The sequence below is a fragment of the Carcharhinus amblyrhynchos genome, chromosome 9 (assembly GCF_965287045.1).
Source record: "Carcharhinus amblyrhynchos chromosome 9, sCarAmb.v2.hapA, whole genome shotgun sequence".
Taxonomy (NCBI): Eukaryota; Metazoa; Chordata; class Chondrichthyes; order Carcharhiniformes; family Carcharhinidae; genus Carcharhinus; species Carcharhinus amblyrhynchos.
Genome location: NC_137332.1, coordinates 5,085,282 through 5,108,112, shown reverse-complemented (window position 1 = coordinate 5,108,112; position 22,831 = coordinate 5,085,282). Strand labels below are relative to the sequence as shown.

Genomic DNA, 22,831 nt, shown 5'->3' with positions numbered 1-22,831 from the left:
ATAGTAAACTCACTAGCTTTCGAGGGTTCCCTCTTCATCAGGTGAATCATAAATCAGTTGGACTTAAACCTGGTGTTGTCAGACTTTTTACTGTGTTTACCCCAGTCCAACGCTGGCATCTCCACATCATTTTCACAGTGACCCATCACCTTTGATGTTCTCTCTGGTGCCAGACAATAAATCAATTGAACTTGCTTTCACTTTGATTTTTTTTATTCATTCATGGGGTATGACTAACACTGGTCCCCCAGCATTTATGGCCCATCCCTAGTTTCCCGAGGGCAGTTGAGAGTCACCCACATTGCTGTGGCTCTGGAGTCACATATAGGCCAGACCAGATAAGGACAACAGATTTCCTTCTCTAAAGGACATTAATGAACCAGATGTTTTTTCCCAACAATCGACAATGGTTTCAAGGCCATCAATAGATTCTTAATTCCACAAGTTTTTTATTGAATTCAAATTCCATCATCTACCATGGGTGGGATTCGAATCCAGGTCCCCAGGACATTAGCTGAGTCTCTGGATTAAGAGGCTAGTGATAATATCACTAGGCAATAGCCTCCCCTCATTAACACCTGGGGATTCGCACCAACAGACAAGTTAAAAAGCAGCGTGACATTCCTTACTGGCAGGATAGACCCAATGGTGTTGGCAGCGCTGCAATGTACAGACAGACCAAACAGCCCTTGGAGTCACCAATACTGACTCATGGCATCAAGTCAAACACATGAAAGAAACCTCCTGCTATTTACCATCTACTGCACTATCTCAGCTGGTGAAGCAGCACTCCTTGAAGTTGAACACCACTTAGAGGAAGGACTGAGGTTGGCAAGGGCACAGAATGTAGTCTGGGTTGGGGACTTCAATGCCCGTTACCAAAAGTGACTCCGCAGTACTACTACTGGTCAAGCTGGCCAACTTCTGAAGAGCACCTGCATCAGACTGGGCCTGTGGCAGGGAGCGAGAGAGCCATGAAGCAGGAAAAACCTACTTGATTTTATCCTCACCAATCTATTTGTCCATGACAGTGTTGGTAGGAGTGATCACTGCACAGTCACTGTACAAACCATGTCCCATCTTCATGTTGAGGATACTCTCCATCCTGTTAATGGATTTCAAACAGAACTCTCAGCTTAAAACTGGGCCTGCATCTGATGCAGCTGCATCTAAATTTAACCGCAGTCTCTCACCTTATGGCCCAGCATTTCCCCCACTCTACTATTACCACCAACCCTGGTTCAGTGCGGGAGGGCATGCCAGGAGCAGCACCAGATGTCCCTAAAGATGAGTGCCAAGATGTTAAACCTACACTGCAGAATGACATGCAGGGCCAACAGTGGGAGCAGCAAGTGATAGACAGAGTTAAACCATCCCATAGCCAACAGATCAGATCTGGGCTCCGCTGTCCTGCCACATCCAGTTGTGAATGGTGGTGGACAATTAAACAACTCACTGGAGGAGGAGGCTCCACAAATCCTCAATGATGGAGAAGCCCAGCACATCAGTGCAAAAGATCAGGCTGAAGGATTCACCCCAATCCAGCCAGAAGTGCTGAGTAAATTATCCATATTGGCCTCTTCCAGAGGGACCCAGCAGGTGTCAGTCTTCAGCCAATTTGATTCACTCCACATGATATCTAGAAACAGCTGGCGGTTTCTGGATACTGTGAAGGCTACACATCCTGATCATGTTCCAGCAACTGTCCTGGAAAATTCTAACTCTGGGCAAGTGGCTCCAGAATGGCTACAACACTTGCGTGTACCCATGAATGGGAAGCAAGGGAAAATTCTCTGCCAGTTGGAGTCATTCCTGGTACCAAAGAAGTTCTGAGGCCAGAACTCTCCATTCACCTGACGAAGGGGCAAAGCCCGAAAGCTTGTGAGTTTACTATCAAATAAATTGGTTGGACTTTAACCTGTCGTTGTGAGATTTCTTACTCTGTTTACCCCAGTCCAACACCGGCATCTCCACATCATGACAAAAGAAGATGGTTATGGTAGTTGCAAGTCATCATCTCAGTCACAGGACATCACTGCAGGTGGTCTGCAGAGTTAGTGTCCTTGGCCCAACCTTCTTCAGCTGCTTCACCAATAACCTTCCCTCCATCATAAGGTCAGAAGGTTCGCTGATAAAGGCATAATGTTCAGTACCATTCAGAACTCCTCAGATACTGAAGCAATATGTGCCTGTATAACCTGGACTATATCGAGACTTGGCAAGTTATTTGTGCCACACAAGTGCCAGGCATTGACCATCTCCAACAAGAGAGACCCTAATGTTCACCCATTGAATTCAAATTACCATCACTGAATCCCCCACTATTAACATCCTGAGTGTAACCTCACAATGTTAAAATGGCGACGCGGGCTCGTTGGGCCAAAGGGCCTTTTTCCCGTGCTGTGTTGTTCTTTGTTCTTTGTAACCATTGACCAGAAACTGAATTGGAAAGCCATATAAATACTGTGGTTACCAGAGCAGGTCGGAGGTTGAGAATTTGTGGAGAGGAACTCAAATCCTGATTCCCCAGAGTTTGTCTAGTATCTACAAGCTGCATGGCGAGAGTGTGATGGAGTACTTTCCATTTAATGATCCCGTTGAGTGGGAGATCAGGCTCAAAGGGCCAAGTGACCTCCTGTAGCTTCTGTTGTTCTGAAAAATGCTCTTAAAACGGAGGTGCTTTTGAGAAGCATATTTTCTATATGCGGATAATTAATGGAATTGTGCCTGACATTTATTCTCAATCCTTTTTCTCAAATAGTTGAAGCAAAGGTCCCTTCCTCCATCTCTTCCTTTTCCCAATTGCTCAAAGCCAACATTCAACTGAAGGCTCAGATAACCCCAAGGTATGCAATTTATCTACGAACTGGGTACAATATAATTTAAATTACCCTCAGATTGATTGTTTCCCAGTGCAATCACTACATTTCCCGGGCCTCGTCGAGTTTAAGATTCCTCTGTTAATTCTTTTCCAGTGTGGCTGTTTACAGCAAAGCCTTCATGGGAATAACGACCAGCGCCATTCAATCCGGTTTGGAATTCGAGGTAAAAATCCATTCGGCTTTCCCTGTGCACACGTCTGCAAATATAAACGTTCAAGAAAGGAATCTGAAGATTGAGAGCACAGTACCTCAAGAGGAAAACCAAATCATATCGTTCACGTAATGAATACTGTACTTATTTTTCTCTAATCCCCTTCCTGTGTGAGATGGCATGGTGGCACAGTGGTTAGCACTGCTGCCTCACAGCACCAGGGACCCGGGTTCAATTCAGGCTTCAGGTGACTGTCTGTGTGGAGTCTGCACATTCTCCCCGTGCCTGCGTGGGTTTCCTCCGGGTGCTCTGGTTTCCTCCCATAGCCCAAAGATGTGCAGGTTAGATGGATTGGCCATGCTAAATTGCCTCTTAGTTTGTCTATGTGAGTGTGATTATGCTTGATGTGCTGTAATGCCCCTCAAACTGTAAGCCCCTGGTGACAGACTAGTGACCTGTTCTAGTTTCTGAATGGGAGCACACACACACACACACACACACACACACACACACACACACACACACACACACACACACACACATATATACACACACACTATCTCTGTACTGAAGCTCTATGACTGAGGTTAGAGTGGTTCTGGTTTTGTATTGGAGGTGATAGATTGGACAGTATTCTGTCTGTGTGCTGATTATCTCCAAACCTGCGTTAGTTTACTGGTGATGAGCTCCAGTGAGGGAGATGGAGAAGAAGGTTGATGCGATGACACAGTCGTGTTAAACTGTAGTCTTCACTGAGACAGGATCTGTGCTGGTTCCTCTAGTGAGGGTCATGGTTGGTGGGCCATTGTGAAGTAGGCAGACAATGGAGGGCAGCCATGTTTGAGGAGTAGTGTCATTAACCTTCTGATGGAAGATGGAGTTGAAGGCTTTAATAAAGTTGAGAAAAGTCATGCACTGTAACAAAGAAACATAGCAAATAGAAGAACAAAGAGGACGTTTAGGCCTGCGAGCCTGCTCCACCATTCATTATGATTATGGTTGACCATCCAACTCAATAGCCTGACCAGGCCATGCCTCCATACTTTTTGATCCTCTTCGTCCCAAATGCTATAACTAACTCCTTGAAAACATTCAATGTTTTGGCCTCAATTACTTTCTGTGGTAGAAAATTCCACATGCTCTCTGGATGAAGAAATTTCTCCTCATCTCTGTCCTAACCGGTATCCTCAGACTATGATCCTTGGTTCTGGACTCCCTCCACCATCAGGAACATCCTTTTTGCATCTACCCTATCTAGTGTTGTTAGAATCTTCCAGGTTTCTTTGGGGTTGCCTTTCATTCTTCTGAACTTCAGTGAATACAATCTGTCCTCATACATCAGTCCCGCCATCAGTCTGGTAAACCTTTGCTGCATTTCTTCAAGAGCAAGAACAACCTTCCTCAGATGAGGAGACCCAAACTGTACACAATATTTCAGGTGTGGTCTCACCAAGACCTTGTACAACTGTAGGAATATCCTGTTCCTGTATGCCAATCCTCTCACTATGAAGGCCAACACCCATTTGCCTTTTTTGGTAGCTGATGGAGCAGCATGGTGGCACAGTGGTTTGCACTGCTGCCTCACAGCCCCAGCGAACCAGGTTCCATTCCCGACTCGGATCACTGTCTGTGTGGAGTTTACACATTCTCCTCGTGTCTGCGCGGGTTTCCTCCGGGTGCTCCAGTTTCCTCCCACAGTGCAAAGATGTGTGGGTTAGGTTGATTGGACAAGCTAAAATTGCCTCTTACTGTCCTGGGATGTGATAGGTTAGAGTGATTAGTAGGGTAACTAAGCAGGGATAGGATGGGATTGTTGTGGGTGCAGACTCAATGGGCCAAATGGCCTCCTTCTGCACTGGAACCAGCACTGTAGGGATTCTATGATTCAATGATTCTACCTTCCAGCTTATACTTCAGTAACCGAGGAAAAGAATATTTGAGTCTCAAACCAGAAACTAGGGTCATGGTTAATTGGAGAGCAGTGATACCCGATCTCTGATATGCTTCAGATATGATAGGCTGCCTACAGCAGACACCTTAAAGCTCTGGAGAAGTAGCACCAGCGATATCTTCACAAGATCCTCCAAATCCAACGGCAAGGAAGGTGATCTAACTGCAAGATTCTCTCACACGCCCAGTATCGAGGTGCTAATCACTCAAAACCACTGGTTAGTAAATGCTGTTCGTACCCCAGACTCCTGAAGCAACTGCCCTACTCGAAACTGGGTCATAACAAGAGGTTCACAGAAGGACAGCTGAACAATGCTTTGAGGGCATCCCTAAGAGATCAAACATCCCCATTGACACCCCCATGGAGGACCCTGGCTTGTGACAGGCCGAAATGGGGAAGGTTTATTTACTTATTTATCACACTGAGAGACTTCCTCAGGAATGTGCAGGGGTAAAGCTGAGGAGTTAGATGGAGCAAACAAAATTCCAAATTCTTCAAACACCAGCTGTCCCACATGTGGTAGGGTCTGAAGATTGTGCATTGGATTTGTCAGCTATCTCAGAGTGCATTAAACTGGAGTGGAAGCAAATCACCCCCAATCCACAGGGACTGCCTCAGAAGAAGTCAGCATTGTACCAAACTGCCAACTGCATTTAACCTCCAAATTTTTGAGGAAACTTTGTTCTTACCCTATAAGAAAAGAAACACGGCACTTACCAGAGAAATTGTGAACAGGCTGCACGGTGGTATAGTGGTTGACACAGCTGCCTCACAGTGCCAAGGACCCGGGTTCAGTTCCAGCCTTGGGTCACTGTCTGTGTGGAGTTTGCACATTCTCCCTGTATCTGCGTGGGTTTCCTCTGGGTGCTCTGGTTTCCTCCCACAATTTGAAAGAATTGCAGGTTAGGTTGATTGGCCAGGCTAAATTGCACGTTAGTGGCATGGGGATTAGCAGGATAAAGATGTGCAATTATGGAGAAAGGACCTGACTGGGATTGGTGCAAGTCCAGGCTTGATGGGCTAAGTGGCTTCCCCTGCGCTGTAAGGATTCTATGATTCGATGTTCGGCTTAGAGCAGAGAAGATTAAGCAATGATTTAACAGAGGGTCTGAGAGAGTAAATAAGGAAAAACAGTGTCCACTGATGGAAGGTAAACAAATCTGAGAAGGACAAGTTGAGAAGGCTGTTAAGAGGTTATACAGTCTCCTTGGCTTCATAACAGCAGCATGAGCCCAAAAGTAAGGAAGTTATGTTAAACATTTATAAGTGACTGGACATGACCCAGCTGAAGCATGTTGCCAGTTAGGGAAGGATGTCAATGCCTTAGGGAGAGTGTGGATGAGATTTACTGGAATGGTGCCAAGGATGAAAGGCTTTAGTCATGTGGAGAGGTTAGAGAAATTTCAATTGCCTCCTTAGAACAGATAAGGTGAAGAAATGATTTGACAGGTGTGTTGACATCATGACATCGAACGGCTAAAGAGAAGCAGTTTCGAAAGGGAGGGTTTCTGCATATCCAGAGAACACAGATTTAAGAGATTACATGAGGAAACTATTTTTTAACAAAGTCAGTTGTTGTGATCTGGAACACGCTGCCTGAAAGGACAGTGGAAACAGATTCAATCAGAACTAAGGCAGCACGGTAACACAGTGGTTAGCACTGCTGCCTCACAGCGCCCGGAACCCAGGTTCAATTCTGGCTTCAGGTGTGGAGTTTCTACATTCTCCCTGTATCTGCTTGGGTTTCCTCCAGGTGCTCTGGTTTCCTTCAATAATCCAAAGATGTGCAGGTTAGGAAGATTGGCAATCTAAAATGATGTGCTGGTTAGGTGCATTGACCCAAACAGGCGCCGGACTGTGGAAACTAGGGGAATTTCACACTAACTTCATTGCAGTGTTAATGTAAGCCTTATTTGTGGACTAATAATAAATAAACTTATAAACTAGTGTCGGGGGATTAGCAGGATTAATGCACAATAGTGATAGGGCCTGGGTGGGATTGGTGTATGTGCAGGCTCATTGGCCAAATGACCTCAAAGAACAAAGAACAACACAGCACGGGAAACAGGCCCTTCGGCCCAACGAGCCCACGCCGCCATTTTAACATTGTGAGTTCCCTCTTCCACCCATGACCTTTGTCTATGCTTATGGCACTCCACATTGGAAACCAGATTGAGGGGAGACTAATTTAGCGACAATTTGTTACACCAATCAGCCTAACAGCACATCTTTGGGGTGTGGGAGGAAACCGGAGCACCCGGAGAAAACCAACACAAGCACGGGGAGAATGCACAAACTCCCACAGACACTGGCCCAAATCCATGTATCTGCACAGCAAACACTGATAGTCACTGAGCTGTCATGTTGCCCATCAGCTGGTCCAGTTTAAGCACACACTAACGATGTGAAGCACTAGGCAACTCTCGAAACATCCAAGAGCAGCCCTCGCACGACCTATCGCGTGTATGCCCCTCATTGGACAACAAGGCGGACCAAAGCACCTTCTGCACTGTAGGGATTCTATGATTCTGTGTTAACTTTCAAAACTGAATTGGTAAATACAAGAAGTCCACAGGATCCTGAGGACAGCAGAAAGTGGTAAAATGAATTAAGTAGCTCTTTCGAAAAGGCAGAACTGGAATGATGGGACGAAAAGCCTCCTTCTGGTCTTTCTCATTCTATGGTTCTATTGTTAATGATCAATGCAATATTTGACCAACAGGTCAGAGACATTCGCTGTTTCAAGAAATATAGAGAATCTATCTGCAGCAATGTTAACTCCGATTGTACCTGAGGCTAAAGAACCAAGCATTACAAACCAAAAATTCATGTCATCAGGAAGTAGTCAATCAAATGTAAGTTTGTTTTATATTAAATAACATGGACTAATCCTTACCATTAGAGTCTACTGCTATCTGATTATTGCTATCATATCAGATCAGCCATGATCTCATTGATCGGGGTGGCACAGTGGCACAGTAGTTAGCACTTTTGCCTCACAGCACCAGGGACCCAGATTCAATTCCAGCCTCGGGTCACTGTCTGTGTGGAGTTTGCACATTCTCCCCATGTCTGCGTGGGTTTCCTCCGGGTGCTCCAGTTTCCTCCCACAGTCCAAAGATGTGCAGGTTAGGTTGATTGGCCATGATAAATTAACCCTAATGTCAGAGGGATTAGCAGGGTTACGGGAATAGGGCATGGGTGGGATTGTGGTCGGTGCAGACTCGATGGGCCAAGTGGCCTCCTTCTGCATTTTAGGGATTGTATGAATGGTGGAGCAAACGTGATGGGTTAAATGGCCTACTTCTGCTCGTACGTCTTATGGTCTCTGCTGTGCATTATCACACAAAGGATAATAGATATCTGGAACTCTCTCCTGCCAACAGATTATGGATGCTGAGGAACATTTGGAGTTTTTTAGCTTGAGAATATTTTTGTTAAGTGAAAGGATTAGCAGGAACCTTGAATCTGACAAAATCAATGGTCGCAACGTTTTTTTAATTCATTTGTGGGACAGGAGTGTCGCGGGCTTGCTGGCATTTATTGCCCATCCCTAGATGCCCTTGGGGGGCAGATGACTGTCAACCACATTGCTGTAGCTCTGGAGTTACACGTAGGTTAGACCGAATAAGGATGGCAAATTTCCTTCCCTAAAGGAAATTAGTGAATCAGATGGGTTTTTCCAACAATCAACAATGGTTTCATGGTTATCAGTAGATTCTTAATTCCAGATTTTTTTTATTGAATTCGAATTCCACCATCTGCCTTGGTGGGATTCGAACCCGCGTCCCCAGAACATTAGCTCAGTTTCTGGATTAATAGTCCAGCAATAATCCCATGAGGCCATCGCCTCCCCTTGAACATAATCCATTTGTTGTGTTCGACCAAGTTCAGAAACATACATCTTCCAGCAGTAGACCATTAACCATAGAAAAGTTACAGTTTAGAAAGAGGCCATTTAGCCCATTATATCTGTGCCAGCCAAAAACACGAAAAATAAAATCATTTAATCCCACTTTCTATCACTGGGTCTGTAGCCTTGCTGCTTCCAGCACTTTAGATGTAGATCCAGGTACATTTTTAAATGAGTTGAGCATTTCAGCCTCAACCATCAACTGAGGCAGTGAATTCTAGACACCCACCACCCTCTGGGTGAAAAAGGTTTTCCTCATGTCCCCTATAATTCTATCGATCACCTACCCCCTGCTAATAACCCTTCTCAGCTAGGAGAAACAAATCTTTGCTGTCTACTCATCTGAGCCCCTCAGAATTTTGTAAACCTCAATTAGGTCACCCTGTCAACCTCCTCTGTTCTAAAGAAAACAACTCCAACCTACCCAATCTCTCCTCATAGCTGCAATTCTCAAGCCCTGGCAACACTCTTAGAAATCTCCTCTGCACACTCTCCAGAGTAATTACGTCCTTCTTGTAATGTGGTGACCAGAACTGTATTCAAAGCTCCAGCTGTGGCCTAACCAACGTTTTATACATTGTTCCATCATTACATCCCTGATTTTGTATTCAGTGCCTTGCCCAATAAAGAAAAACACTCCATATGATTTCTTGACCACCTTGCCCATCTTCAAGGACCTGTGAACATGCACTCTAAGGTCTCATTTCCTCAACCTTTCTCAATATCCTTCCGTTTATTGAGAATTCTTTTGCTTTGTTTGCCCTCTCCAAATGCATTACCTCACACCTTTCCAGATTGAATTGCATTCGCCACTTCCCTACCCACTCAGGCAAACCTTTGATATCATTTCAGACATAAAGATATGAATGGATTTATTCTATCTTTTCAATAATAAATTTCATTGATCCTTTCAACTCAACCCCAGCTCCACAAATTGTTAAGAAATTCTGAAAATCAATAAAGATTCCGAATCAAGTGTATGGCCCTTGCAGATTCGTAGCATGACAAACATTATTATAAACCATACTCTCCTAATTCCCTCCAAGACAGCAGAGGCAAACCTGTTTATCGTTGTGGCCTTCTGCCCAAGTTACTACTCCACGACTGTTTTGTTTCCTTGGGCTGGATTTTCTGGGATGCTGCATTCCTCCCTTCCACCTCATGGAAAAGTTGCGAGGACCCAACAAAAGGTCAATTAACTGGTCAAATTTTCACCCCATCTAGGAAGTAAGTGCAACCTTAGGGATCTGTCAGCCAATCTGATTGTCTGGCAGCTCTGTAGTCCCAGCAGTGCCATAGTAGAGCGGTGGCCATTGTTGGGATTGCAGGTAGTTCCCAAAGAAGGGGAGGTTGTGGAGTCTGGGGTGTTGACAGGGTCAGGTGGCTGACTGCAATGAGGAGAGTGGGGGTGAGGGGTGAAACCAGGTTTGAGAAGCCAGGGGAGAAAGGTCAAAGGGGGAAATGATCTTGGGGACCTGCCTCCAATGCAGACAGGGGATGCCCATAGGAGCCTGACACCAGTCTCTGCAGTAGAAATTGCAGGCTACTCACCTGGTGTAGGCATCACCTGCTTTGGCAAAATAGCAGCAGTGGAGGTATGGGGGACAGAATGTGGCACTTAATTGGCCACCACAGTGCTCATTCAGCCCAATGGGATGGATCGCCCTGTCCCTGCCCTGCCTCTGTGAATTGTGGATGGCCAGGAAGGCACAGTGGTTAGCATTGCTGCCTCACAGCACAGAGACCCGCGTTCGATTCCTGGCTTGGGTCACTGTCTGAGTAGAGCCTGCAAGTTCTCCCCGTGTCTGCATGGGTTTCCTCCAGGTGCTCCAGTTTCCTCCCACAGTCCGAAAGATGTTTCCACAACACATTTCATTGCAAGTGGATTTTACAGCCAATGAAATCCTTTGGAATTATTTTAGTTATAAGCTTTTACTGGTAAATGTCTGCACAATGTCTGGACAGCAAGGAACTACAAAAGGTCGCAAATGAAGCCCAATCTATCAGGCAAACCAGCCTCCCATTCATTGACTCTGTCTACACTTCCCACTGCCTCGGCAAAACAGCCAGCATCATTAAGGACTCCATGCGCCCCGGACATTCTTTCTTCCACCTTCTTCCTTCAGGAAAAAGATTCAAAAGTCTGAGGTCACATACCAACCGACTCAAGAACAGCTTCTTCCCTGCTGCAGTCAGACTTTTGAATGGACCTACCCCGCATTAAGTTGACCTTTCTCTACACCCTAACCATGACTGTAACACTACATTCTGCACTCTCTTGTTTCCTTCTCTATGAACGGTATGCTTTGCCTGTATAGCGTGCAAGAAACAATACTTTTCACTGTACGCTAACACATGTGACAACGATAAATCAAATCAGATCAAATTGTGAAATACAAGCACAAGGCAACAAAACAAACCCCATGCCGGTCTTACCAGTGAACTGTTTCCTGATTCCTTACCTACAGCTGGAGCTTTGCTCAGGAGCAATAACAGATGAAGCTGAATGTTATGATGAAGAACGGCGCCTTGCACCGAGACCCTCGGCGATGAATGTTTGTATGGGGATGACTACATTTGGCTTTGACCTGTGCATTGATACAAAGACGGCCAGTGCTGCTTACGTTCGCCACGGGCCACTGCACAGACTGCTGGGACTGCACGCTGCCAGAGTTTCAATCAGGCCAGGTAAAGCCGTAACAAACCACCTCCCGCTTTGTGACCATTACAGCTCAGAATCCATAACCAAACCCTTCTTCTGTTTTTCAGTCCAGGCAGAGACAAAAATTGAAAGGTTGTTGTTCGAAGTACAGACAGGCCCCAAAGCGGGTTCCAGAATGATCCAACCACTGGAGAAAGAGGAACTAATACCTGAAAGAATTCATAGACCTACAGTTCTGCTCAAGGGGCATCATTCACAGGTAAAGTCGCCATAATGACTACAGGCGTTCACACCCTCAAAGGGGGAGAGATGACTGGTGGTAATTTTTCCTGAGGGTCACCACATCTCAGACAAGGGGTAAGATTGGGAAGTGGGGCCTTCATGAATAATCTCAGCCAGTACTGGAGAATTGAGTCCACACTCTTGGCATCGCTCTGCATCACAACCAGCCGTTCAACTGAGCTAACCACTTCCCCGGTACCCCATCATCGTTAACACTTCGAGTGAAGCTTCAAACAACCCTTCCAGTTTAACTAAAAAAAAACTTACGTTTCTATAACATCCTTCATAACCTCAGAATGAGCCAAAGTGCTTTACAGACCATGAAAGAGCTTTTTGTGGTGTAGTTACCTGAGGTGAGGGTGAGGAAGGAGATGTCCTTTGCGAGGTTCAGGAACATGGACTGTTCTTCTCTTTCTGAGTCACACAGTTACAACAATATTAAGAAGGAGAAGTTAGTTGGGGTAATGGACAAGTGATGCATTTCCACCTCACCAATGTAGCCTTCCTGTACAATGAAGAAATGACAGCAATTTCAATCTAGATCAGTTTCACATTAGAGAAGTGAAGCTCATAGGAACATAGAAATAGAAGCAGGAGGAGGCCATTTGGCCCATCGAGCCTGTTCGCCATTCATTTTGATCAAGTTTGATCATCGAATTCAGTATCCTGATTCCCCCACTTCCCTCCATATTCCTTGATCCCTTTAGCCTCAAGACATATATCTAATTTTTTTCTTGAAATCACACAATGTTTTGGCTTCAACTACAACCTGTGGTGAGTTCCACACATTCACTACCCTCTGGGTGAAGAAATGTCTCCTCATCTCAGTTCTAAAAGGTTTACCTCTTACCCTTAAACAATGACGTCTGGTTCTGGACTCCCCACCATTGGGAACATTGGCTGTCATTCTCCCATTGTGACCTACAACTTTTCTGTTGGGTTGCGATGGGAGATGCGCGTCTCCGGCCCTGAACAGGGGGTTTGCGTATGCGCCAGGAACGCGTGCACACCTCCCAGAGCTGGCAAACAGCCGCCGGTCAGACCACGCTGGAAACCGGCGGGAAGGCAGGTAAGTCATTTAAACCTGTTTTTAATCTGTTTTAAATGTGTAAATGAGTTAATTATCAAGACCTTTCAGGTCCCAACTGAATCCCCCACCCTGCCAGGAGTACTTCATTCTGGCGGGTTTTAGACTAGCTCCCCACATTCAGGGATCTAGTGAGAGACCCCACCGGAATGAAGGAGGGCAATCGGGGCCCCCCAGGGGGTCAGGCGGTGGGGTTGGTGCCCCTTGGGCGTGGGCACCTTGGCAGTGCCAGCCTGTGCCCCTGGCACTGCCCAAGGCGCAAAGTGCCCATGGCACATTGGCACTGCCTATTGGGCATGTGGGAAGTGCCAAGGGAGAGCCTACCATGGGCAGGATCTAGGGGCGATCAGTGAGGGCGGGGAGTCCTGCTGCCACCCTGTGGACAGGATCGGTCTGTGATGGAGAGAGGGCAGTGATTGGCGGGGGGGAGGGGCCTGCGGGGGCAGGATGATCTGCCCGAGGGGCCTGCCTCCGGGGGTCTGACACCGGTGGGGGGGTTCAGGAAGCGGGGTTGGTCTGCCAGGGTGAGGGGGGGAAATCACCGTTGCTGAGGGTGGGGCCTGAGGGCTGGCCCAGGGATTGTTGCAAGGGCCACAATCGAGCCATGGGGGAGGGGGGAGTGGAGGGCCAGCACTGACATCTCAAGACATAACCTGCAATCCCAGGTGCTTTAACTTTACATAGTAATCTCTTATGTGAGACCTCGTTGAAAGCCTTCTTAGAGTCTCATTAGCATCCACTGGTTCTCCTTGGTCAACTCTACTGTTACATCCTCAAAGAATTCGTCAAGCATGATTTCCCTTCTGTAAATCCATGCTGATTTTGTCTGATGTTACCACTGCCCTCCAAATGCTGAATTATGAAACCCTTGATAATGGATTCTAGCAACTTCCCCGGTGCCGACCTTAGGCTCACTGGTCTATAATTCCCTGGTTTCTCTCTCCCTCCCTTTTTGATAGCGGGCTTAGATTAGCTACCCTCCAATCTGTAGGAACCAGTCCACAGTCCAAAGAATTTTGGAAAATAACCATCAATGGATCCATTATTTCCAAAGTCTTTTTCTTAAATATCCTGAGATGAAGATTATCAGGACCTAAGATTTATCCACCAATCCCATCAATTTCCCCAAAACCATTTCTCTACTAATGCTGATTTCCTTCAGCTCCTCATGCTTTTCTCTGCACTTCTGGTTCTAATGTCTTCCTTTGTGAAGACTGAAGCAACGTACTCATGTTATACTTCATAACCTCACCCACGCAGGGTCTGTGTATCTCTTCAAGGAATTCAAAGTACTTCAGCCATTCTTCATCTTTACTGCTTTCACCTCCGCAATGGGAGACAGAAAAGCCTGTCCCACGTCCTAACCACAATGCTTTGTTTCCAGACTAGAACGAAAACCCAGACTTGGACCAGCAGCTCCTTGTCCAGTTCACTTTCCAAAAGCTCCTCAAGAAGCAGGGCTAACTCTCGAAGAGCTTCACCATCGAGTGACCGAGTACTTAAGGGACACCACATCACTGACCAGAAGCAAAATCAACCAGGTCGGCTATCCAGAAACCCAAGCAACAGCGCAAGTCCTGATTCCAGTTCCAGTTCTAGATACAACACATGGGTATAGATGCTTTTATTTATCAATTTTCAGAAGTTTCAGTTTTTAACCCTTGTTTTGAAATGGTTGAACAATTGTCAGGGAGAATTGAATTAGCAATTTATTTGTGGTTGCATTGGGAAGAACATTTAATGTTTAAAGCAGCTCCATCTTTATCTGCAGGATTTGATTATATAATGGGCTGTGGACGCCAGCAAACTCCCCATGTCTCTCTTTTGATCTGAACATAGAACATAGAACACTATAGCACAAACAGGCCCTTCAGCCCACAAGTTGTGCCGATCATATCCATACCTACCAGGCCTATCTAAAACTCTCAATCCCATTAAATCCCATATACTCATCCAGAAGTCTCTTAAAAGACACCAGCGAGTTCGCCTCCACCACCACCGACAGCAGCTGATTCCACTCACTCACCACCCTCTGAGTGAAAAACTTACCCCTAACATCTCCTCTGTACTTGCTCCCCAGCATCTTAAACCTGTGTCCTCTCATAGCGACCATTTCAGCCCTGGGAAATAGCCTCCGAGAATCCACCCTATCTATACCTCTCAACATTTTATAAACCTCCATCAGGTCGCCTCTCAACCTTCATCTCTCCAGCTCCCTCAACCTCTCTTCATAAGGCATGCCTCCCAATCCAGGCAACATCCTTGTAAATCTCCTCGGCACCCTCTCAATAGCTTCCACATCCTTCTTGTAAAGAAAGGTCTGCAGCTGTCTTAACCCCCCCTCCTTCTACTGGGATCTGGTTTGACTTTTTTCTGGGGGATGAGTGGATCATGGAACATGCAAGGTTGTCCCAATAGGAAAAAAAACCAAAGCAAAGAGGCTTATTTGCAGCTGAAGTCTGAAATATACATTTTCCATCAACACCATTACAATCCCTGAAAGATATTGATAACTTTTAAAAAGAGGCAAATTTCCCAGTGACTGATGGAAAGAATTGAAGATTTCACACTTAAGGCTTTAACTGTAATAAACAAACTAAAATCAATGCAGACCAAACACTATTTAACAGGCAACTAATACATCAAGATAAAGAATAGGTACTTTTTGCATTAACTAACTAAATCAAACAATCTGTCTTAGCAAAGCATTTCTCTAAGCACTGTGCTTTTAGCATGTATGTAGCATTACAGGAACTTCCATATGGACACTCCCAGTTCTCCAGCAGCTCCAGCTCCCTTGCTAATCTAGGTTGAAGCTTTCAGTTTCCTTTGGCAATCATTCTGCTCCCTTTTCAGATTTTCTGCATCTGATTATCGCCAGCAAGGCACACCTCAGCGACTCCCCATCCATTAAAATTTTAAGAATTCCATCTTCTCTTCCCTTCCTTCCGAACAGAAAGCAAAATCTCAAAAGCATCCTGTTTGGTTACTAACACAAAACAAAGGTGTGCATGTTCACTGTTTTGTCACAACTTATGTGTGGCGCGGTGGCACAGTGGTTAGCACTGCTGTCTCACGGCGCTGGGGATCCGGGTTTGGTTCCAGCCTGGGTCACAGTCTGTGTGGAATCTGCATGTTCTCCCCGTGTCTGCACAGGTTTCCTCTGGGTGCTCCGGTTTCCTCCCACAGTCCAAAGATGTACAGGTTAGGTGCATTGGCCGTGCTAAACTTTTCCCTTAGTGTCCTGGGATGTGTAGGTTAGAGGGATTAGTGGGGTAAATGCGTGGGGTTGTGGGGTTAGGGCCTGGGTGGGATTGTTGTCGGTACAGACTCGATGGACCGAGTGGCCTCCTGCACTGTACGGATTCCATGATTCTATAACAGTCGCATCTGTGATCTTGTCTCCAAACAGTAACTGTCCTTTCCCTGTGAGATTCCTTATTAAGGTGTTAAAACTGGCATCTGACACTTCAATTACTTTTTATTTGAGTGCCTGTTTCCCCATGGCAACCGGAACAGAAGGACACACCTCCGATCTGAGGCGTTAATCACGACTTCATTCCCCTTTTCAGAATGGACTTTTTCATCTTAGTTAAAGGGGACATTTAAACCATTACTGTTTTGTAAAGAGCAGAGTCAAAGAGCAGAAGGAGGCCATTCAGTCCATCGGGTCTGCACCAACTCTCCAACAGAGCATCTTACCCAGGACGTCCAGCAAGGTCCCTGTAACCCTACACATCTAACACGGCCAGTCCACTTAACCTGCGTACAAGCATAATAGACCTGGTACTGGGCAAATGAGCCTGGCCAAGTGATTGATGTTTCAGTAGGAGAGCATTTCGGAAACAGTGATCATAATTCCATAAGTTTTAAGATGCTTGTGGATAAGGACAAGAGTGGGCCTCAGACAAAGGTGTTGAATTGGGGGAAGACTAACTACAACAACATTAGGCAGGATCTGGAGAGGATAGATTGGGGGAGACTGTTTACGGGTAAATCCCCATCTGACATGTGTGAGTCTTTCAAATGTCAGTTGGTTGGAATTCAGGATCGGCATGTACCGGCGAGGATTAAGGATAAGTGTGGCAAATATCAGGAACCCCGGATAAGGAGGGATATTATGAACCTTGTCAAAAAGACAAAGGAAGCATTCATAAAGTCTAAAAGGCTTAGGACAGATGAAGCCCTGGAAGAATATAGAGAACATGAGAAGGAACTTAGAGAAGGAGTTAGGAGGGGTAAAATGACTCATGAAAAGTCTTTGGCAAACAGGATTAAGAAAAATCCTAAGGCACTTTATATGTATATAAAGACAAGAGAGTAGCCAGGGAAAGGGTTGGTCCACTCAAGGATAGAGGAGGGAATCTATGCAAGGAACCAGAGGAAATGGATGAGAGACTGAATGAATATTTTCCCACCGTATTCACCAAAGCGAAGGACTTGGTGGATGAGGTGCCTAGGTTATGGTGTGTACATATTCTGGGTCATGTCAATATCAAAAAGGAGGAGGTACTGGGCATCTTAAAAAGCATTAAAGTAGATAATTCTCCAGAGCCTGATGGGATCTACCCCTGAATACTGAGGGAGGCAAGGACGGAAATTGCTGGGGCTTTGGCAGAAACCTTTGTATCCTCATTGGCTACAGGTGAAGATCCAGAGGACTGGAGAATTGCCAATGTTGTTCCATTGTTTACGAAGGGCACAGGAATAATCCAAGAAATTATAGACTGGTGAGCCTTACGTCAGTGGTAGGGAAATTATTGGAAAAGATTCTTAGGAACATGAACTACTCACATTTAGAAACAAATGGACTTATTAGTGATAGGCAGCATGGCTTTGTGAACAGGAGGTCGTGCCTCACTAACTTGGTCGATTGTTTTGGGGATTTGATTTGATTTGATTTATTTTTGTTACATGTTTTAGCATAAAAATAAAAGGTATTGTTTCTTGCATGCTATACAGACAGAGTATACTGTTCATAGAGAAGGAAATGAGACAGTGTAGAATGTAGTGTTATAGCTCGGGTGTAGAGAAAGATCAACTTAATGCAAGGTCCATCCATTCAAAAGTCTGACAGCAGCAGGGAAGAAGCTGTTCTTGAGTCGGTTGGTACGTGACCTCAGACTTTTATAACCTTTTCCTGACAGAAGAACGTGGGAGAGAGAATGCGTGGGTTCCTTAATTATACTGGCTGTTTTGCTGAGGCAGCAGGAAGTCTAGACAGAGTCAATGGATGGGAGGCTGCTTTGCGTGATGGATTGGGCTACATTCATGACCTTTTACAGTTTCTTGCAGTCTTGAGCAAGGCTGAGGCCATACCAAACTGTGATATAACCAGAAGGAATACTTTCTATGGTGCAGCTGTAGAAGTTGTTGAGAGTTGTAGCTGACGTGCCAAATTTTCTTAGTCTTCTGAGAAAGTAGAGGCATTGGTGGGCTTTCTTAGCTATAGTGTCGGAAGTGACGAACATAACAGATGAGGGAAAGGCAGTGGATGTTGTATACATGAACTTCAGTAAAGCATTTGACAAGGTCCCTTATGGTAGGCTGGTATGAAAGGTGAAATCACAAGATATCAGAGGAGAGCTGGCAAGATGAGTACAGAACAGGCTTGGCCATAGAAGACAGAGGGCAGCAGTGGAAGGGAGATTTTCTGAATGGAATATGTGACTAGTATGTTCCACAGTGATCAGCTCTGAGACCTTTGTTGTTCATACTATATATAAATGATTTGGAGGAAAATGTAACTGATCTGATTAGTAAATTTGCGGACGACACAAAAATTGTTGGAGATGCGGATAGTGAAGAGGATTGTCAGAGGATACAGCAAGAAATAGGTGTTTGGAGATCTGGGTGGAGAAATGGCAGATGGAGTTTAATCCGGACAAGTGTGAGATGACGTATTTTGGAAAGTCCAATGCTTGTAGGAATTATACAGTAAATGGCAGAACCCTTGACACGCAGAGAAATCTGGGTGTACATGTCTACCAATCACTGAAAGTGGCAGCACAGGTGGATAAGTTAGTCAAGAGGGCATCCGGCATGCTTGCCTTCATAGGTCAGGGCATTAAGTATAAAAATTGACAGCTCATGCTGCAGCTGTACAGAAACTTTGTTAAGCCTTATTTAGAATATTGTGTATAATTCTGGTTGCCACACTACCAGAAAAATGTGGATGCTATGGAGAGGGTACAGGAGAGGTTTACCAAAATGTTGCCTGGTCAGGAGGATATTAGCTACAAGGAGAGGTTGGATAAATTCAACCTCTCCCTGTATTCAACAAGGACCCCCAGGTCCCTCAGCATGCTACCGTGCAGAGGGACCTGGGGGTCCTTGTGCATGAGTCGCAAAAACCCAGTCTGCAGGTGCAGCAGGTGGTCAGGAAGGCGAATGGGATGCTGGCCTTCATAGCGAGGGGGATAGAATATAAAAGTAGGGAGGTCTTGCTGCAACTGTACAGGGCACTGGTGAAGCCGCAGCTAGAGTACTGTGTGCAGTTTTGGTCGCTGCACTTGCGCAAGGATATTTTGGCCTTGGAGGGAGTGCAGACGAGGTTCACTAGGCTGATACCAGAGTTGAGGGGGTTGGACTATGAAGAGAAACTAAATAGACTGGGTCTGTACTCATTGGAGTTTAGAAGGATGAGGGGGGATCTTATAGAGACATATAAGATAATGAAAGGGATGGATAGGGTAGAGGTAGAGAGATTCTTCCCGCTCAGAAAGGACAGCAGGACTAGAGGGCACAGCCTCAAGATAAGGAGGGGGGGCAGTTTAGATCAGAGTTGAGGAGGAACTTCTTCACTCAAAGGGTGGTGAATCTCTGGAATTCTCTGCCCGTTGAAGTGGTGGAGGCTGCCTCGCTAAATATATTTAAGTCACGGGTAGATAGGTTTCTGATAGACAAGGGAATTAAGGGTTATGGGGAGAAAGCGGGAAAGTGGAACTGATCCACTTCAGATCAGCCATGATCTTATTGAATGGCGGGGCAGGTTCGAAGGGCTAGATGGCCGACTCCTGCTCCTATTTCTTATGTTCTTATGTTCTTAAATTCAGTTTGTTCTCACTGGAACAATGGAAATTGAGGGGTGACCTGATAGAGGTTTACAAGATTGCGGGCGGCACGGACAGAGTGGATAGTCAGATGCTCTTTCCTAGGGTAGAAAAGTGAAGTACCAAGGAGTTTTTTACATAGAGTGTGGTGAATGCGCTGCCTGGGGAGATGGTGGGGGCAAGTACAATAGTGGCTTTTAAGGGGCAACTAGACAAATACATGAACAGGATGGAAATGGAAGGATATGGACTGAGGAAGTGTGTACGGTTTTAAGAACATAAGAACATAAGAAATAGGAGCAGGAGTAGGCCAACTAGCCCTTCGAGCCTGCCCCGCCATTCAATAAGATCATGGCTGATCTGTCGTGGCTCAGTTCCACATTCCCGCCCTCTCCCCATAACCCTTAATCCCCTCCCTTATCAAAAACCCATCAACCCGTGTCTTAAAAATATTTAGCGAGGTAGCCTCCACCACTTCAACGGGCAGAGAATTCCAGAGATTCACCACCCTTTGAGTGAAGAAGTTCCTCCTCAACTCCGTTCTAAACCGCCCCCCCTTTATCTTGAGGCTGTGCCCCCTAGTCCTATTATCCTTTCTGAGCGGGAAGAGTCTCTCCACCTCTATCCTATCCATCCCATTCATCATCTTATACGTCTCAATGAGATCTCCCCTCATTCTTCTAAACTCTAACAAGTACAAGCCTAATCTATTCAGCCTCTCCTCATAGCTCAACCCCCTCAACTCCGGTATCAGCCTAGTAAACCTCCTCTGCACTCCCTCCAAGGCCAAAATATCCTTGCGTAAGTACGGCACCCAAAACTGCACACAGTACTCCAGCTGCGGCCTCACCAATGCCCTATACAGCCGCAGCAAGACCTCCCTACTTTTATATTCAATCCCCCTCGCTATGAAGGCCAGCATCCCATTCGCCTTCCTGACCACCTGCTGCACCTGCAAGCTGTGTTTTTGCGACTCATGCACAAGGACCCCGAGGTCCCTCTGCACCGTCGCCTGCTGCAGTTTTTCTCCACGTAAGTAATAATCCTTCCTACCATTATTCCTACCAAAGTGGACCACCTCGCACTTGCCAACATTAAATTCCATTTGCCATTTCCTGGCCCATTCGCCCAGCCTATCTTGATCCTTCTGAATACTCTCCCCACCCTCCGCACAATTTGCCTTTCCACCAATCTTGGTGTCATCAGCAAATTTCGACACCCTACACTCGGCTCCCTCCTCCAGATCATCTATATAAATGGTAAATAGCTGAGGCCCCAGCACTGACCCCTGGGGCACTCCACTCGTCACCATCCGCCAATCCGAATAGCACCCATTGACCCCCACTCTCTGCCTCCTATTTGACAACCAGTCCTCTATCCACGCTAACACCTTACCCCCAACTCCATGCCCCCTGACCTCCTGCAATAACCTCTTGTGAGGTACCTTGTCAAACGCCTTCTGAAAATCCAGAAAGACCACATCCACCGGCTCTCCTCTATCCACCGCCCTAGACACATCCTCATAGAACTCCAGTAAATTTGTCAGACACGACTTCCCTTTAATGAAACCGTGCTGCGTCTGCTCTATCAAGCAATTCCCTTCAAGACGCCTCGCTATTTCCTCCTTGATGACGGATTCTAACATTTTACCTACAACAGACGTTAAACTAACCGGTCTATAATTCCCTGCCTTTTGCCTGGCACCCTTCTTAAACAACGGCGTAACATTAGCCGTTTTCCAATCTTCCGGCACTTCCCCGGAATCCAGCGACATCTGGAAAATAACCAAGGCATCCACTATCACCTCCGCCATTTCTTTCAGGACCCTCGGATGCATTCCATCCGGTCCTGGGGACTTGTCCACAATCAGGCCCTCTAGTCTGTCGAGCACCACCTCCCTAGTTACAGTAATGTCATTAAGACCCTCCAGTCCTACCACCTTTCCATCTCTAACATCCGGCAAATTATTCACGTCCTCCTCCGTGAAGACCGAAACAAAAAAGTTATTCAAGACCTCCGCCATATCCCCATCCCCTACCACTAAGGCAGGCATCGTGATTGGCGCAGGCTTGGAGGGCCGAAGGGCCTGTTCCTGTGCTGTACTGTTCTTCGTTCTCTTTGTAAAGTATCATTTGGTGAAGAGTTGTTGGCTGTGATTTGTAAATGAATCTTTGCCCTTGTTACAAGCTTCTTGACCCAGGTTTATTCAGGGTTGGACAATTAACATTGAATTTCTGTCCCTTAATTAGCTAATAGTGCAGAGAGCAGGAAGATACATCAGTGAGACCAGGATGGTGAAATCTCAGCTTTGGCCTCTAAGAAAGGCCTCACTATGAGCATCAGTGGGTGGATTCTGCAGAAAATGACTGATTTTTGAAAAATTATATCCTTCCAGGGAATAAACCAACAGTTCATGGATATTGAGTTCAGATCAGTCAGGAGCAGCGAGGTAAGATCTGCTGTGATATTTCAAATTCATTTCTTCCTTGTGCGTCCCCATTCCAAATGCAAAATCCAAGCGGACACCCTCATTATTTGCCCCTCGAATGTTAAATTCGAGACCCATTTGCCCTCTCAGGATAATACACAAGAATCCATGGCCTCTATTTCAAAAAAGACTCCAGGAATCCGGACCCTTGTATCCAGGACAATATTCACCCTTCCGTGTTTCTGTGCGTGCCGCGCTTCTTCCTCTGGGTGGGAGAATTCAGAGGTGTGGAAGGTGTTGACTGGGACACCTCGGTGAGCTGCTGCAGTGTATTTTGTGGATGGTGTACACATTGCTGCCACTGTGCACTGGTGATAAAGAGAGTAACTGTTTAAGATGGTGGGTGGTTGGGGTCCCAATCAA

At 45.9% G+C, this 22,831-nt stretch overlaps 1 protein-coding gene across 1 annotated transcript in view; it reads left to right on the top strand.

Annotated features, from left to right (window-relative positions):
- The window catches only part of LOC145348284 (vitellogenin-like), a 75,221-nt gene that overhangs the window by 33,385 nt on the left and 19,005 nt on the right, over window positions 1-22,831 (top strand). The window contains exons 18-24 of the mRNA XM_080196486.1: window positions 2,762-2,846; window positions 2,976-3,161; window positions 7,707-7,839; window positions 11,366-11,585; window positions 11,667-11,818; window positions 14,313-14,540; window positions 22,376-22,429. Of these exons, the coding sequence (XP_080052612.1) occupies window positions 2,762-2,846; window positions 2,976-3,161; window positions 7,707-7,839; window positions 11,366-11,585; window positions 11,667-11,818; window positions 14,313-14,540; window positions 22,376-22,429 (1,058 nt within the window). The remainder of the gene's footprint in view (window positions 1-2,761; window positions 2,847-2,975; window positions 3,162-7,706; window positions 7,840-11,365; window positions 11,586-11,666; window positions 11,819-14,312; window positions 14,541-22,375; window positions 22,430-22,831) is intronic.